This window comes from Mytilus californianus, unplaced genomic scaffold (genome assembly GCF_021869535.1).
Source record: "Mytilus californianus isolate M0D057914Y unplaced genomic scaffold, xbMytCali1.0.p SCAF_2, whole genome shotgun sequence".
Lineage (NCBI taxonomy): Eukaryota > Metazoa > Mollusca > Bivalvia > Mytilida > Mytilidae > Mytilus > Mytilus californianus.
Genome location: NW_026262668.1, coordinates 93,207,954 through 93,225,430, shown reverse-complemented (window position 1 = coordinate 93,225,430; position 17,477 = coordinate 93,207,954). Strand labels below are relative to the sequence as shown.

The window sequence follows — 17,477 nt, the reverse complement described above, 5'->3', positions numbered from 1 at the left end:
TTGGGGTCAAGGTCAAAGTTTGATTTGACGTTCTAGATTTTGGCCTTTGCTTTAACTATTTAATTTATACATAATAAACTTATGGGACTTTGTGCATTAAGTTGCAAGTCATATGACCTTGAAGAAATCAACTGGAAATGACCTTTTGTAAACCGGAAGTAGCCATTTTTTTGTACTCATTTAATGTAAAAGTACATAGAACCTTATATTTTTTTAATCAGTGTCAAGTAAACTATCAGATGAGATCGAATTTGACATTTTTAAAACCGGAAGTAACAACTTATCTACCTTATTTCAAACAAAAATGTTTAGAAACCATGTATTTGTAAATTCAACGTACAATAAGCTATCATTTGGCACTGAAAATTACATTCCTAACCGAGTTTTATTATTTTTAACGTCAAAATATATTGTATCGGGTGGAAAGACCTTGAATTCTTCTCTGAACAATTTTTTTTATGAATATATTACAATACAAAAAAATAAATAACAATCACTTATAAAACCTTACTAAAACGATATGAAATAATTAACGTAGAAATATAATGATTATTGTTGATCAACATTTTCTTTGTAGGATGCAAGGATTTATTCAGATTTAATTATTATGTTTCATTTACAAATGAATATCATTTATGATGACTACAAAAATTCTTACGATACACTCCTTAAACAGTCTAAGTTACCAGCACTAAAAATCAGAAGAATGAGAACCATGGCATTAGAGACTTATAAAATAATTAATAAATCAAGTCAAGAATTCCTACATAATTTAATAAACATGAAAGAAAATTCATATAACTTCAGGTACAAAGGCATAGCGGATATACCACGGCAAAAAACAACAAGGTATGGTAAGAAAAGCTTTAGTTATGAGGCAGCAAGACTCTGGAACTCCTTGCCAACCGAGGCAAAGAGTTTATCAACTTTTGGCCAGTTCAAAAATTTTATCTCCACGTGGTGTTTTTCAGAAAGTTGTACCTGCAGTTCTTGTAAATAATGTAACTCCTTGCTGCCACATGACTTGACCTTGAAGCCTGCTGTTTGTTTTATGTTTTTATTTTTTATTTTTTGCAGTTATTTTTATTTATTATTTATTTGCTTTGCTTATGCATTACCTGTGCTGTAGCTGCTTGCAGTCTTTTGCTCGTGCTTTATAGTGTTTAATTTTGCATGTTCTACTTGGATACACATATTATGTGTTACTATGTGCTGATATTTGACATTTGTTTTAATATATATCTTGCCTAGCTTTTATTTTGCTTGTGCTATCTATGTATTGACATGATTAATACATGTATGTGCTGTCTGTATGTTTGTGTTGTTTATGAATCTGATGTTATTACATGTATGTTTTGTTTATTAATATCAGTCGGTTAAAGAGCTCTTAAGAGCTCATGTTCTTTGTTATTATGTGTATATGCATCCCGACTTTAAATAAAGATTACTTACTTACTTACTAAAAATACCAAAGTAGAGTATCTTGTCATATAGAATATTTATTTCTTAATTGCAACTCTGAAAATATTCTGACTTCAACTATTGTTAGTTTCTACAGAAACATAAATACAGTATATATTTTGTATATATTTCTTTGATTTCTATTAAATTAATTAAATTAAATACTTTTGATAATAATATTATCTTTCTGTTTCCTGATCTAATATAAATATTTAAACCAGAATGTTCTCTCCTAAGTCTATGATGAAAATACACAATATCACGTGGTTAAATCTTCAGACATAATTAGTTTACATGTTATCGTGACAATGCACAATACCACGTTATAATTGACCTAGATACACACGTGAACCCGAAACCGCTGACTTGTAACCAAAAAAATGTTGTTGAATTTTGTTTTGTCTTTAGATTTGAAATAATTGACTGAATAGAATAATATACCGATGATGTTAAAACACCTTTGTTGAAAATATGTAATTGTGTGTAGATTCTTACACAAGTCAAGTAAAAGCGATGTTGTACTTTAGTTGGAAATAGAAAAATGTATACAGCTACTATATGGATTTACTTTTAAGGCTTGACTTCTATTTATTACTTGGGAGTGTACATCAGTTTTTCTTCGTGTTTAATATACATACAACTGAGTCCCAATCCTATTGCAATTTTTAGTTTCTGCAAACCGAATGTCTAAAGCAAATTGCACAGACCAATCGCAATATTAATTTAAGCACTTAGTTTGCTAAAATAATCTGGATGCATTTATTTCGTCTGTCATATCTTCATATTTTGTTTCCTTGATGGCTTCAAATGTTTCTTATACTCATTATTGAAGCTGTCGTCTGTACTCACGGTAGATGTTGTATAGAGAAATTGAAAGTCCAATTTCCATGTGAAGTGTAACTCTGTGACATGCAACTTATAACAATGTTTCGTGTTTTAGTTTTGAGAGCAACACACCAGCTACATTGGGACCTCTTATAAACTGACAATTGTTTCGGTCTATAAAAACATCTCAAATGTTAAGGATTTCTTGAAGTTACTTTAATCAATCCAAATATTCTATGGGAAAAACTTAGTTCTGAAGAAGATTTATAAATACCTGAATATGCTCTCAAAAGAACCAATTAATATAAAAAAAAAGATATGTATCCTATGTAGATATATAAAAATGTATAGATACCAGGATTAAAATGTTGTACGCCAGACGCGCATTTCGTCTACGAAGACTCATCAGTGACCATTGAATAAAAAAATGTTAAAAAGGCCGAATAAAGTACAAAGTTGAAGAGCATTGAAGAACCAAAATTTCGAAATAAAGGTTTAGCCAAATACATCTAAGGTAATCTAATTTATTCCTTGGGAGGAAAATCCTTAGTATTTTAAGAATTTCAAAGTTTATAATAGGACAGTCACTCAAACAAAAAGAAAAAGAAAAGAGAAACAGCTAGAGGTCAGAATACCTCAACTTATGATGACCATGATTCAACGTCACATGTCCACCTCTAACTGCCGTGTCCTGAATTTAGATAAGAAATGCGAAAATTCATAGTCCGCGAGTGAAATTAATATCTTTGCATGCATGTGGTTTTCTTGCGCAGCGCAAGAAATAGTAAGTGAAAAGCATACGCACTGATACTCTGGATAACAATACGCATTTGTGTCATCACGTATATTCACTCTATAGGCTAAAATCTAATGCTAGTTGAATCCGGATGTCAAACTGCCTACCTCAAGTGTTTTGACTCCGGATTCATGGCCATTTAATCCGAAATTTCTGTAAACGCAAACCGATGTTGTTTCGTGTGAACAGGGTGTAATATAATGAAAATAAATCAAGACGGGTGTATGATAGCTGGTCAACACAATGAATACTAGGGGCGGACCCAGCAATTTTTAAAAGGGGGTCCAACCCAGGAGAAAGGGGGGTTCCAACCATATGTCCCCATTCAAAAGCATTGATCGTCAAAATAGGGGGGTTCCAATCCCCTGAATCCCCCCTTCTCCCCTGGATCCGCCACTGAATACACAATTTTCGAAATCGCACCATATTGAAAAGATTAAGATGTTTTGAGGTTAAACTATTAAAAACAAAACAAAAAGAATTGAAATTTAATTAACATACATTCCTGTTAATGAATCATTTCCGAAAATTTAAAAATATAATACCAATAAAAACAAACATCAAGTATTTACTGATGGACAATTTATTTATTAAATCAATCTCTTCTTCAAGTCTGAATTTCCTTTATATGAATATATAGCTATACAAAATATAAGCAGAGACTTATAAAACCATATTTACTAAAACGAAATTAAATAATTAACGTAGTAATTAAATGATTATTGATTTTTTTAATTGCAATCAAGTCTTTATTTTTATTAATTTTCCGATCTACAAATGAACTTCGATTGTTGAACTATACAATGTCACGTGGTAGCCTATCCATAGCGGGACCGTATCAAAGACATAAACATATAAATGATCGAAACTTTTCGAGACGTGGTATGATTACCAATGAGGCAACTCTCCACCAGAGACCAAATGACATAGAAGTTTACAACTATAGGTCACCGCACGGCCTTCAACAATGAGCAAAACCCATACAACATAATCATCTATAAAAGCCCAGAAAGTTTGAATTTCTAGATACACATAAATTATAGGATTGATGAAGACAAATACATAAATGTGATCAAGAACTGTGATTTTATGGTAAGAGTAAATCATGTCGAGCGGATGACGACCACATGGTACTAACACATGTGTATCATTACTAACTAGGTTTTAATGATAACCTTTCTCTGTAGGGAGTCTATATTTTTGATGGAAAGTGCATATTTTCCGTACCCTGATCAATATTAGAAATACAGCTGGTTTATGAGAATGTATTGCAGCTTTCTGTAGAGAACAAAGTGAATACATATTAAATACCAGGTGCTGGTTTCGATTTTCGGTGGTTTGAATTTAAACTCAACTGTCGTATAAAAAAAAACTTGGTTTCTAAGTTTGAAAGTAGTAACTTGAGGTTAAATATTAGACCGAGCTGGCGGGTTTTTAAAGATTATAAAGTAGATGTATTTTTTTTGTATATTTGCCTTTGTTTCATCTTTTCGATGTTCATAGTTGTATATGTTTTGGTTTGTTTTTTTTTCTTGGAGAGCGAGTCCGGATTTTTGTGTTTTTGGATTTAATCAAATTAGTTTAACTGAATTTGGCTAAGATGAAGATCAACCTAAATTAAAAAAATCGTCTAATGTTGTTATTTTTTATCCATTATATAGTATGCAACGGGTTAGTTATCTCAATCAAGCTTACTGTAATATTGCATAATATTTGTATATTGACTGTGCATACCGTGTTTAAACTACTGTCTTATAACGTGTTTGAACTTTTACATTTGATCAAATTCGAAATGCGTCTATTCGTATTTTAATGAAATCATGCCATTTCTGCTAACTTATGAAAATTGTTTAACTATGTCTCTTTTATATGTACGGTGGACGTAGCATAATTTTTCATAAACAACTATGTATGGAAAGTCTTTGAAAAAAATGCTTGAAATAATATATCTATAGATTACAACATGTACAATGTAAGACAGTTTTTTTAGTTTTAACTTCAAAAAGATCCAGTGCATTCACAGAGATATTATCATAGAGAAATAAAACGTTTAAATAAAACGTTGTAATATGTTTTCGCAAATAAATACAAATGGTAAAAGTTATGGATTTTCTACTTACAACTAACACTCTTCACATTATTTTCATTCATTATACAAATTTGAAAAAACAAACGTCAAGATTACATTCCTGTATTTATAAACTGTGCAAACTAAGAAATTGATGTCAAAATCATATTTCAACTTTCATACTTATTAGTTATGATTATTTTATTAAAAATTTTGGTCAGCTTGGTTTATAACAAATCGTGTTTTTTTAATAATTGAAATACTTAATATTAAGCATATTTACCTTCGCTAAATAATCGAAACGTCCAAAAAGTTCATTTAAAATTCGAACTAATTCCTGAGCTGTGCAGTGTGATGACAGGTTAGTAAAACCAACTATGTCAGCGAAGAGTATACTGAAAAAAATAAGGTAAGTAAATCTAACTATGTCAGCGAAAAGAATACTGACAAAAATAAGGTAAGTAAATCCAACTATGTCAGCAAAAAGAATACTGAAAAAAATAAGGTAAGTAAATCTAACTATGTCAGCAAAAAGTATACTGAAAAAAATAAGGTAAGTAAATCTAACTATGTCAGCGAAGAGTATACTGAAAAAAATAAGGTAAGTAAATCTAACTATGTCAGCAAAAAGTATACTGAAAAAAATAAGGTAAGTAAATCCAACTATGTCAGCAAAAAATATACTGAAAAAAATAAGGTAAGTACAACCAAACCTGCCCGTAAATTTAGATACGATTCGGGTAAACTTATCGATTCTTTAAATAAACTTATTCTAAAAGTTTACCAATTCAACACCATTATTAGATCATTGACTAATGTTTTATCGGTATAAATTTCGTTATCAATAAATCAAAAGCTAACTTAATCTTATTGTTATGCACATTAGTACATTCACGGTCCTACAATCTGTCGATACCTATATATTTTGGCATTGCACAAAATCATGCTTTTCTCTGACTGTTAATGACGTCTTAACACTAAATCCATTGGATGTTAAATGTGTACTGATTGATATTTTAGTTTAAGATACAAGATTTTTTTATTAGTAGTTATGGGCTTTGAACTAGCTTTCAGTAACTGCGAGTACTCTCAGGTCTGTACTTTGTGTCTCTTGAGTTTTTGTCAGTTTTTTATGCTTTGTGTCGATCTTGTTAAGCCCTTTTCAACTGATTTTAATAGTTTGTTCTTATGTTGTACTGTTACACCACTGTCCAAGGTTAGGGGGAGGATTTGGCGCCAGCAAACATGTTTAACCCCATATGTGCCTGTCTCAAGTCAAGAGCCTTTACTTCAATATTTGTCTTTTGTTGCTGTATATCATATTTTTTTTTCGTACATTGTTTTGTACATTGATCAGGCCGTTAGTTTTCTAGTTTGAATCGTTTTACATTTGTCATTTCGGGGCCTTTGTAGCTTGCTATGCATATGGGTTTTGATCATTGTTGAAGGCCGTACGGTGACCTATAGTTGTTAACTTCTACGCCATATTGTCTCTCGAGGAGAGTTGTCTCCTTAGCAATCATACCACATCTTCTTATGTTTATACTGTAGTAAATATGCAGCACGGGTTATGCAAAACAGATCATTTGCTTGTAATATATCTAACTCGATTGGATATGCAAATAAGCTCAATCTTTGAATATCAATTTTCATATTTAACAGAGTGCATCTCCTTATCACAGGTAACGATAAATACATATGTAATAAAATACATTTCATACGGTACAAATTATAGGCTCCACGGGTATGAACATGAAAATGACAAAAGATCAGAGATACCCGGGACACAATGGTCTTTTGACCTTGTATACTAAAATCAAAATATTTCCCAAACTGCTATTTTTACCAAGTTCTTTCAGCAAAAGTTTTAAATGAAGAAAAGAGTATGTAAAATTTCTAAATGTTCTCTGAACAATAGACCCTTAATGTATATTTTTTTACGCATAAAAATAGTATAATAAAGAAATCTTTTAACTACTTTTGCTGTTTTGTAAGATTTTTTTTTAGATTGTCGAAAAGTTTAACATCTAATCAATCTTCTACAAGAACAATGCAAAAAATAGCAAATCAATTATAATACAACTGTAAAGTGCTTAGGAGATTGACGGGAGCAAACATGTCACCACAGAAAGGTCAGTCGACAGGTTGTATTCAGGCCTGTTAATAATGTAAATTCATCTCCAGTTTACGGAATACAAAGCATATGTAAACGAATTGGCTATCGACGTTTATTTGCTTTTGTGGGTTTTTTTTTTGTGTTGTAATTATGTTGTTGATGTCATGTATTTGTTGTTGTGCTTTTTGTTTTGTTGGTTTGTATTAGAAAAAAAGGATATATATTTTATCAATTCATGACACAAAATCAATACATGTACATGAGGGGGAAAAGAAACAGCGCTTTTATTGCGTTGTGTTTTTGTGTTGGTGGCATGGAGAGTAGAGAAGCTAAAAATATTCCTACATCAGCTTTATACAACACGTTAAAGCCCAAATTATTGTCATGGATACTATTTAAAACATACCTAACATTTTCATGAGGTTGTATATAGATTTTGTGAAACTGTCCCTGAGTATTTTGTGATGTTAGATCGTCCTTCATTTCCATGGCAACGTGCTGCGGGAGTACACTTAGCAGCAGCTTTTCCTGAAAATATAAAACATGGAATGAAAAAAGTATAATTGAAGGGAAATTTAGTAGATTTATATGTAAAGAGATCAATTTGAAATATAGTGCCGCGTGGACCCTATTCCTTCCTATGAAGAAAGGTTTCCAACTGTTTCTTCATTTTCTGAAACATTTAGCCATTTTTCTACTTTTACTTTTCATTTTGAAAGTCATAATTTCCTATGGTGGGAATGAGGAGGGACGGATATTTGCATTTCTTTTTATCGAAACTGGTAAAAAAAGAAATCCGTATATCAAGATACAGGAGTCCCCTTTTGACGAATGCAATAACAACATTAACGGTACCAATTTTACTGCACCTCATGCGCATTTCGACAATTAATGTTCCTTCAGTGATGCTCGAGGCCAAAATAATTGAAAATCACAAAACCTAATTGGAGAGTTGATAAAAACCAAAAAACCCAAAAGTAAAGTCAAACCCCGGTATTAAATCAGAGCTATGTATGCATGAGTTGGATACATTCCTTAATTTAAAATGATTTCAAAAATTTCATAACAACAAATGTCAATAAACAATATCTATATTTTTTAAAATAAGTGATTTTGTTCATTCCTCGGCAATTGTTCTATTGTTCCCAAACTTCATATTCTTAATAATATTAACGTTAACATTGACTTTTGAGTTTCATCCAATTTGACAAAAGATTATTTATTCATCAAAAATACTATTTTTTCTAATACATCATTATGTAATAATAGCTATTTTCACAAGAAATTTCCCTCTAGAGATCAATTTCTGAAGAATCTTGACAATAACTGATAATAACGTTGTTTCCTAGAATTTTTCATCACAAGTTTTAATTTAAATGAAGTATCCTTTATTTGTCACTTTAACAAGTTAATAACCATCCCGGTATATGATATTAAGCCTCTTGGACTTCATAACACATGCCTTAAAACCAGTCATTCCTATCATCTATACAGAAAAATCACCAAAAATACATTGTAATAAAAACATACTGCAATAAAAAAACGTTTGAAATAAATAAAAAAACATTCAAGATGACTTTTCTAGCTTTATATTGGAAAGAAGCTTAACTTTTCCAAAAAAGGAACCTATAGAGACGTAAATTTTATAATTCCATACATAATATTATTAATAAAAAGATGTTTTTTATTTACAATTGCCGGTGGTGTCGTTCGTGAAGAGTGAAATAAATAATGTAGAAAATCATCAAGTTGTAAATAATAAAATCTTAAACAGAAGAAAAACTAGTATAAATGAGATAAATTCAGTGTCCTCAAAAGAAAACTTGAATGGAATAGTTTTTTTTTCTGTATTTTCCATATCTTTAAATTTCCTCATATAACTTGAGTGTTCTATGATTACAATGAGTTTCAGTTAAATGGGGAAGTTCGAGTTATGCCGGGTATGATTATACAGATCAACATATCGCATTTCTATCGTTTAACATCTAGCATTTAATGAAAAAGCCTTATTCATAAATTGTATCATTCTTTCTGAAAAAAAAATAGATTTTAGTTAAAAAAAAAATTCGAACAAAGTGTGTCTGATCGCGGAGTTTCAGTTTTAGTTATCTTCAGATCATTTCAAAGCAGTGCTATTAACGTCAACTGTTTTCAAAATGTTAAACGAAGCTTTCGTCTTTTGACAGACAAGTCAATTTAAATAAATTAAGGCTATATAAAAATAGTTTACTTTATTTTCAGATTTTATTAAATAATATGAGTTAAGAAAATTATAGTTTTGTGAATATACATTGTTATATGGTTCTTGTTTAATTTGTTGGGGGGAGGGGGGTGTTGGTTCATTATGGTGAGTCATTCTTGTCGGTTTTTTGTTGTTATTACGTCAGGGGGGGGTGATGTTGGTTCGTAATGGTTGGTCATTCTTGTCGGCTTGTTGTTGCAATGGTGGGTGACTCTTGTCGGTTTGTTGTTGTTAAAGATGCTTTTGGAGGGAACATGATATCTCTAATAGTTAATTAGAACTGCAAAAATGTATGTTATTTTTTATTTTCTAAAGTGTACTTTTCATTTCCAACACGTTCAGTTTTAAGTTCAATTATACATACAGATGCGAAGTACAAGCATCAATTAAGGCATGAATCAGTATGAAATAATAACTGCATTAGCAGAAAATCAAAGCAAATCGTTCAATTATTCCAAGATCAACATGTAGAAGGACTATAAATTAGCTTTACAGCTTGTTCTTCTACAACTTTGATTTCGTGATCTGAACAGATGTATACTCCCGTTTGATTTGATCAGATATTGTAATACGGCCTCAAATGTTTTATACATTTGGCTTCTCGAAGTCTGCTTGTCTAATGAAGGTTCATTTCAGAAACATGTGGGCACACTGGAATAGGTATCACATATTAACTTTTAGTCTAATGAGAATCATATGAAATATCAATCTCGCCTATATTTACTAAGACTGAAAAAAAAAACATCTTCACCATTTCATCGTACGTTTCATCACAGCTGAAATACTGAATATAATACGTGCAATTTCTATAAAGAAAGTACAACGTATAAATATAGAACTTTGAATATGTGCATAGAAAAGAATATGCTGCACACAGCTTTGATAATTGAAGATGGCATTTCCAAATCTAATATAACTCACTCAATATCTTTCTCTTACATTTCTTTATTGGAAAGAAACAGTTAGGCCATAAGATTTAAAGGAAATATGTTGCATAATATGATAAATGTAGAAGTCGAGAAAATGTAAAAAAAATCTTCAAACAATTCTATAATAGCAGGTGCACAACTTCTTAATGAATACAATATTTCTGTGAAGTCTTAAAGGGGCATGTCAAATTCATGTTCACCGATTTGACTCAAATTCTCATGTTTGATTTATAACATACTAAAACGTATATCCAAATTACAAAAAGTCTAAAATAAACAATTTATAATGCATAGACTCGATAATATGTATCAACATTTCATGTGTATTTTTGTTTAGACGTCATCTAATTAACCATCGAGATAACCTCCGAAGACTGCCGATGGTCATATATCCCGATATAAACATAAAAATAAATATAAATAGATAGAAACCACGGGCAATTGGATTTTTCTAGGTCTGTTTGATTTCATATTGTAAGTTGAAAAGTATGTTTATCATGGTTTTTGCCTGTATAAAAATGATATTTTGTGGATCGAATCAGTCAACCAAATGGTTCATCTTTGTTTCACTTTCAATGTTGACATTCTTTTCCTTTTAATAGCCGAATGCATGCGTAACCAATCTCAAGCTAAGGGGTTAAATTGAAGGTCACATGAATACGGATTTAAAGAGGTCGAATTATTCACTTGCAATTGAATAATTCATCAGCAATGTTTCTTAGCTTATTTTGACAAAATTGAACCAAATTTCCTGCTAAAAGCGAATTATTATTTCACTTTTTCACTTTCATTAATGATTGAAAAAAAAATCATATTTTAATTTTTTTTTATATCTCGTAGCTAATGCCCCTTTTTTTAAGGATCTGAGTTGAAAACTGAAGGGGAATTTGAAAACCTGTACCCTCTTTTATTAATTTTGCTGAAAAATGATTATGTTCCGAAGTCCGGAAAAATGAGAAAAAATGTTCAAACAATAATAATAATAGCAGGTGCACGATTTCAACATATCTTCCTATGAAGTTTCAGGAATCTGAGTTGAAAACTGTAGGAGGGGGTGATTACACAAAACTTGTACTCTCTCTTTCATAAAATTTGCTGAAAAAGATTCCAAAGTTACCAATCGACTTCGTCCAACCCGACCAAAAATGAATATATATTCAGTAGTCGAAGATAAACTCATCATAAGATATATCAGGCATCAAATTTTGTACGCCAGACGCGCGTTTCGTATACAAAAGACTCATCAGTAACGGTCGAATCAAAAACGTTAAAAGGCTATATTAAGTGCAAAGTTGAAGAGCAATGAGGACCCAAAGTTCCGAAAGGTTGTGCCAAATACAGCTAAGGTTATCTATTCCTGCATTGTCACTATTTTTAGTTTATAAAGTATGTTGTTGTCAAAAAGATTCGAGAAATTAAAAAAAAAAAATAAATAAAGCTACACATTAACGATCAAATACTGTTAGCTTTTTCAACCTGCAGATCACCTGCAGATCACCTACGTACATTGTCATTACTGTAAATCGAACTCCAAATACTTAAATATTGAAGCATGTTTATGTGTACTTTGATAGTTTTGCATTTTTCGGTACTTATCTGTGAACAGAATCAGATGTTGTATAACTGATAACAATCTAATATGTTAACACAGGAAATGTTAAGGATGTATTTGTATCAGCCAACAGATAAATAGCGTCTGCTACATGCTGAACATGTAAACACTATCTCCCAGTCAAAACAAACCACGATGCAACCAGTGCACAAAACCTCTTTGGCAGTTTTAACCTATCAAGTTCAAGTAAATTGTTCCTTGATATGTTACAGGGCAACTTGAATCAGAAACATTTTAATCGAATTTATTGAAGGCGTCGAAGTTCTGGGATATCTCTATACAATACTTCGATTGACAAAGAATGTTTTGCTCATGTGTACGACTGGTCTATCTATTTAATATAAGTTAAAATTTGTAACTGCTATTTGCCTTCATAAAAAAATATACGAGCTTATAGTTACAGACATCAATTAGCAGACTCTCCGGAATTGACGAAGACTGAACAAATAACACGGTCTCCTTACCACACTATTGCGGATGTGTGCTTGAATGACGTAACTCTTTTCGTAATTGACAGGTGTTTTAATAACGCCATAAAATATTCTTAAAAGCCCTTAATTTAGAATATGGCTATAAACATCGAAAGTTAAATCTGCTTTATGCAAGTTGTGAAAGAAAATCAAGGCTAGTAAATAAAAAAAAGGCAAATCAAAATTAAATTATATAACCACATCTAGAACAGATGATAAAGAAAGACATACATAATGTTGTTTAGCATGTTTTGTTTCTTTACTGACCATTATGGTAGTATGCATGCAATATTTGCCAATGGACGCTAATCGTCAACAATCAGTAAGTTTTATGACTGTATTGAACTTCATGTATTTTACTTATTGTGTATGGATAAAAAATGTTTGCTTCATACGATAAATCATTCATAAAAAATAATCATACATATGTAAACAAAATTACTGTGTTCGGTAAAGCAATGTTTTCCTTGGTCATGCACATTCTATATCTATAATTAATCTGTAGATTATTTTAAGTCACAACTCATTATTTCTCTAAATTAATTAGAATCGAACGTATATTTACATAGAACGGAATAAAAAAAATAATAATAACAAATACTGTCACTGAAAACAGAATAGTTAAAGCACTAATACCAAAACAGTATGACCTGCACATATTGGTGGTTTGGTTTTATCGTGATCCCCGTTTAAAAGTCTTCCTTTTTTCCACGGAGCAATTCAAAGTTTTGTGACTTTGTTAATCCAATTTTCCCCACTTAACTTTAAAGTAAAGATACCGCAGGTACATCATTGTCTGCTTCATACCTTGACTTAGATATATCGACAGTGTTGGTCGTTGAGACCGCAACTTTAAAGAGAAATGACTTTATTTTCCCTTCGTAAACTTTCCAGTTTTATGTAGCAGCATTTCAGTGCCTGTTTATGGAGTACATGCGTCACAGCTACGTAAATATTAGAGCATGTCTATCCTATCGATATTTCTTTTAAGTAGGGGTGCTTCTTACTACGAAGGATACTAAAAAGGGGATAATAGATGGTACCTTCGGGAGATCATGTATTTGTCGCTGTATTCTAGAGGATCACGGATATGTTTTATTTGACGTATTTATTACATCCATATAATTGATGACCGTAAGGTGACCAGTAATTGTTCATATCTTTATCCTTTGGTCTTTTAAAAAAATGAATATTCATCGGCAATCATACCACGTGACATCTCACTATATTTTTTTATTATATCACTAAATTTTCACTTCTCATTGATATTGTTTTGCACAACATTGTAATTAGATCAAATGAAGTACATGCAGTAATCGCAAAGCATTGGTTGTCAGACCGGTTGGTTGAAAAAAGTTAGTGAAACATTTTCGTCAAATCGAATTACTTTGTATGTTTGCCATGAAAGCAACTGTGTTAATACTATTTTCATTTCAGAACATAGCAATGATTTTTTGTTTGAAATTTATGTAAGAATAAAAAGAGAAGATGGGTAATGCTATTTTTTAACTTTAACTTTAACTCTACTTAACCTAACAGCAACAGAATGAACGAGTTAAAAACAATTTTTGTATTCATGACGGAAATTCTGATATTAAATCAACACGTTAAGGAATTGATCGATGTATTGAATGACTAGAGTTAATTAATTAACTAAAAGAAAAGCTTTATTGCTTTCTAATTCTATGAGATTTCAACTGAATTGTATTTACATTTCCGTAGCAAATATTAATCTGATTCCTTCTATCTGTGTAAATATCTTAGGACGAGACTTAACGTATGTCTGTCTAAACCGAACATCACAGTAACAGCCATGTCCTTCGATGTGACAAATTATACGCAACTTTCACTGAATACTTATCGATAAAACATACTGCAGACATATACTGTATAGAGATAGTGTTTAGACACTCCCTAACATTGTAGACTAGAATATTAATCATGACAAAAATCTCTTCTTTGTAAAACTTGTATTGCTGATATATTTTTCTGTTTACAGTTTCTCTCTGTTTTCTATACTGTATGCCGTAATTACAAAAAAGGGTAAAACAAATAGTAATTTAAAGGCAAAGACAACCTACAGTGTCGTTATGCTGACCTATTTGTAGATCTTGTCTTGTGGCTAATTTTTCTTTATAAAATTTCTATCTAACTATTTAACTGTTAAAGATAAAAGGCAAAACGCAAAAAAATGATAAACATTGTAATTTAAGAGCACTAACTCTTATAAAAGATTGATCTACGATTTCAGCAATATGAATTGCTTCATATTTTTCAGGTCGGGCCCGGCCTTTTATTGTCGACTATACGGTATGTATTGTTGAAGGCCGTATGGTTGCCTATAATTGCGTGCAACCACTTCATTTGAACTTTGGTGGCTAGTTGTCTCATTGGCAATCATACCACTTCTCCTTATTTTTATATTATTTGTAGATCTTGCCTTGTGGATCATGTTTGGTATGCTAAGTTTTTCTCTCACCTGAAGAGTTTCAAAATAATAGGCAATAACACAAATAAGTAGTAAAAATTGTCATTTCAGTGCATATCTCCTACAAGGATACGACTGATGATTTCAGCCCTGTTGACTTATTTGTTGATCTTGTCTGGATGATCTTGTTTATCAATCTAATTAAAGTTCATATCTATATTTACTCCCGTGCTCGAACATAATTAAGTATGACGAAATCAGAGATATATATATTATACGACGGGTGCCACATGTGAGCAGGATCTGCTTTCCCTTCCGGAGCACCTGAGATCATCCTCAGTTTTTGGTGGGGTTCGTGTTGCTCAGTCTTTGGATTTCTATGTTGTATTTTGTGTACTGTTGTTTGTCTGTTTGTCTTTTTCATTTTTAGCCATGGCGTTGTCAGTTCATTTTCGATTACGAGTTTAAATGTCCCTTTGGAATCCTTTGCCTCTCTTTTAATTAGATTGCTTTTTTTATATCAAAGTGACTATATTTATTATAGTTTAAAAATAATAGGCCATAAAACATAAAAAAAATGGTAAAAAAAAACTCATCATTTAAGGGCAATAACTCTTATAAGAAGTTACCCGATGATTTCGGCAATATCTGACTTGTTTGTAGTTTTGTCTCTATGTCATTTTTGTTTTTTAAAGATTTTATCTATCTGTTACAGTTTTCGAGATAAAATGCAAAAATGAAGTCAAACTGGTAAAATTCGTCATTCATAAGGATAGTAACACCTGTAAGAGATCGTCTGACAATTTTGATGTAAATAGACAGTAGGTAGATCTCATCATTCTGAACCTTATCGTTATCGGTTTTCAAGATAAAATTCCATTCTCAATTTTATTTTAAGATTTGCATTTTACACCTATGTGCTATATGTTCAGCTATGCCCGCCATGTTGGTATACATCGGACACATTTTTTAAACTAGATACCCCAATGAAGATTTGGCCAAATATTATTAAACTTAGTATTCATGGGAAGAATATTTTTGAAAAAGTTGACGGCGACGACAGAAGCTAAGTGATGACTAAAGCTCACTTGGCCCCATGGGCCAGGTAAGCTAAAAACGGTTTAAAATAGCAGTGCATTTCACTTGTATTTGTACGATAGTACATGCCTCCGCGTGCGATTGAGCGAGTGGATGTGGTTTTAACGGGTAAAAGCGCTTTCCGTTTCATTTTGCTATTTGAATTGAGAATTTTCTTCAGCTTTGATCAGTCCCATATTTGCATAATTTGGTGTTGAAGATGGAGATCTAGAGATTAGTTACTATTGTAACAGATTAATACAGTGAAATTGCCAATAAATAATGGACTCAATTTTGAAGTTGAATGATTTAAAACCATACAGAATATGTTTCATGATTAAATTCATGTAAGGCATACCAAACAAATTTAACATTATAGGATGCATTTAAATGATTGGTTCAGTTACTTTCAAAGAAACACTTGTTAAAATTGTTCAGACTGAAGCATTGCCTTTTACAGAAAAATATTCGGTCAAATTCATTCATCATTTGGACTTGTTAATATTTGAATAATACTTATCATAATATGACATGATTGCGTGTAAGTACTCTTATTATTGTAGGTATACATAAAGGTGTTTGAAAGGTCAATAAAAAAATCAATTCTGAAGTATTAATTGGAATGTATTTTTGTGTTTAGTGCTACTGCAGGTATTCTCATCCTTTGATCTTTAGTTAACAGCTTTCTCATCGACACTCACGTCTCTTTAGTTTTATATTCCAAACACCGTCCTGACAGGCATTATAAAAGTCAACTTAAGAATGGATTGGTACCTTCAAAAGTTGTTTGTTTCCGATACTGGATCAAATATCTGCTGAAACAAAATTACTTTCAGAACCACTTTGGAATATCACTTTTGTCTAGTAAAATTTCGGAAAGCCATTGCAATTTTTGATAGGCAAAGCTGAGCAGCATGACATGACTTCAATATGTCGACACCTTGAATCAGTCGTTCATTGCTCGTTAAAATTTATCCGCTATCAAGGAAATCATAACCAGAACCGGAAGGCCTAGAACATGATGAATATCGTACGTATCAAGTGGGAGATATATCTATATTTCATTTGCAAGTGCAAAGAAATGCAAAGTTCATAATTGAAAAAAGGTTGTAAATTTCGAAAGGAGTTACGTTCACGACAAGATGTTGTATATATAGTGTAAAGATGGATCCGAAAATATTTTATAGTGTTGAGATGTATTGTATTCCGACGATCCGATATCGATAATATTATAATAGATAAGTGTTAAGATGGATCCGATAGCGATGATACTATATAGTGTTAAGATAGATTCGATATCGATGATATTATATACATTTGTAGTATTAAGATGGGTCCGACAGCGATTACATTATATAATGTTAAGATGCATTCGATATCGATGATAGTATATAGTGTTAAGATGGGTCCGAAAGCTTTGATATTATAAATTGTTAGGATAGATTTGATATCG

The 17,477-nt window shown here is 31.4% G+C and overlaps 1 protein-coding gene across 1 annotated transcript in view; it reads right to left on the bottom strand.

Annotated features, from left to right (window-relative positions):
- LOC127730412 (adenylate cyclase type 1-like) overlaps window positions 1–17,477 on the bottom strand; it is a 92,512-nt gene that overhangs the window by 48,900 nt on the left and 26,135 nt on the right. Inside the window, exons 3-4 of the mRNA XM_052238814.1 lie at window positions 7,673–7,794; window positions 5,434–5,545 (exon numbers count right to left, since the gene is read on the bottom strand). Of these exons, the coding sequence (XP_052094774.1) occupies window positions 5,434–5,545; window positions 7,673–7,794 (234 nt within the window). The remainder of the gene's footprint in view (window positions 1–5,433; window positions 5,546–7,672; window positions 7,795–17,477) is intronic.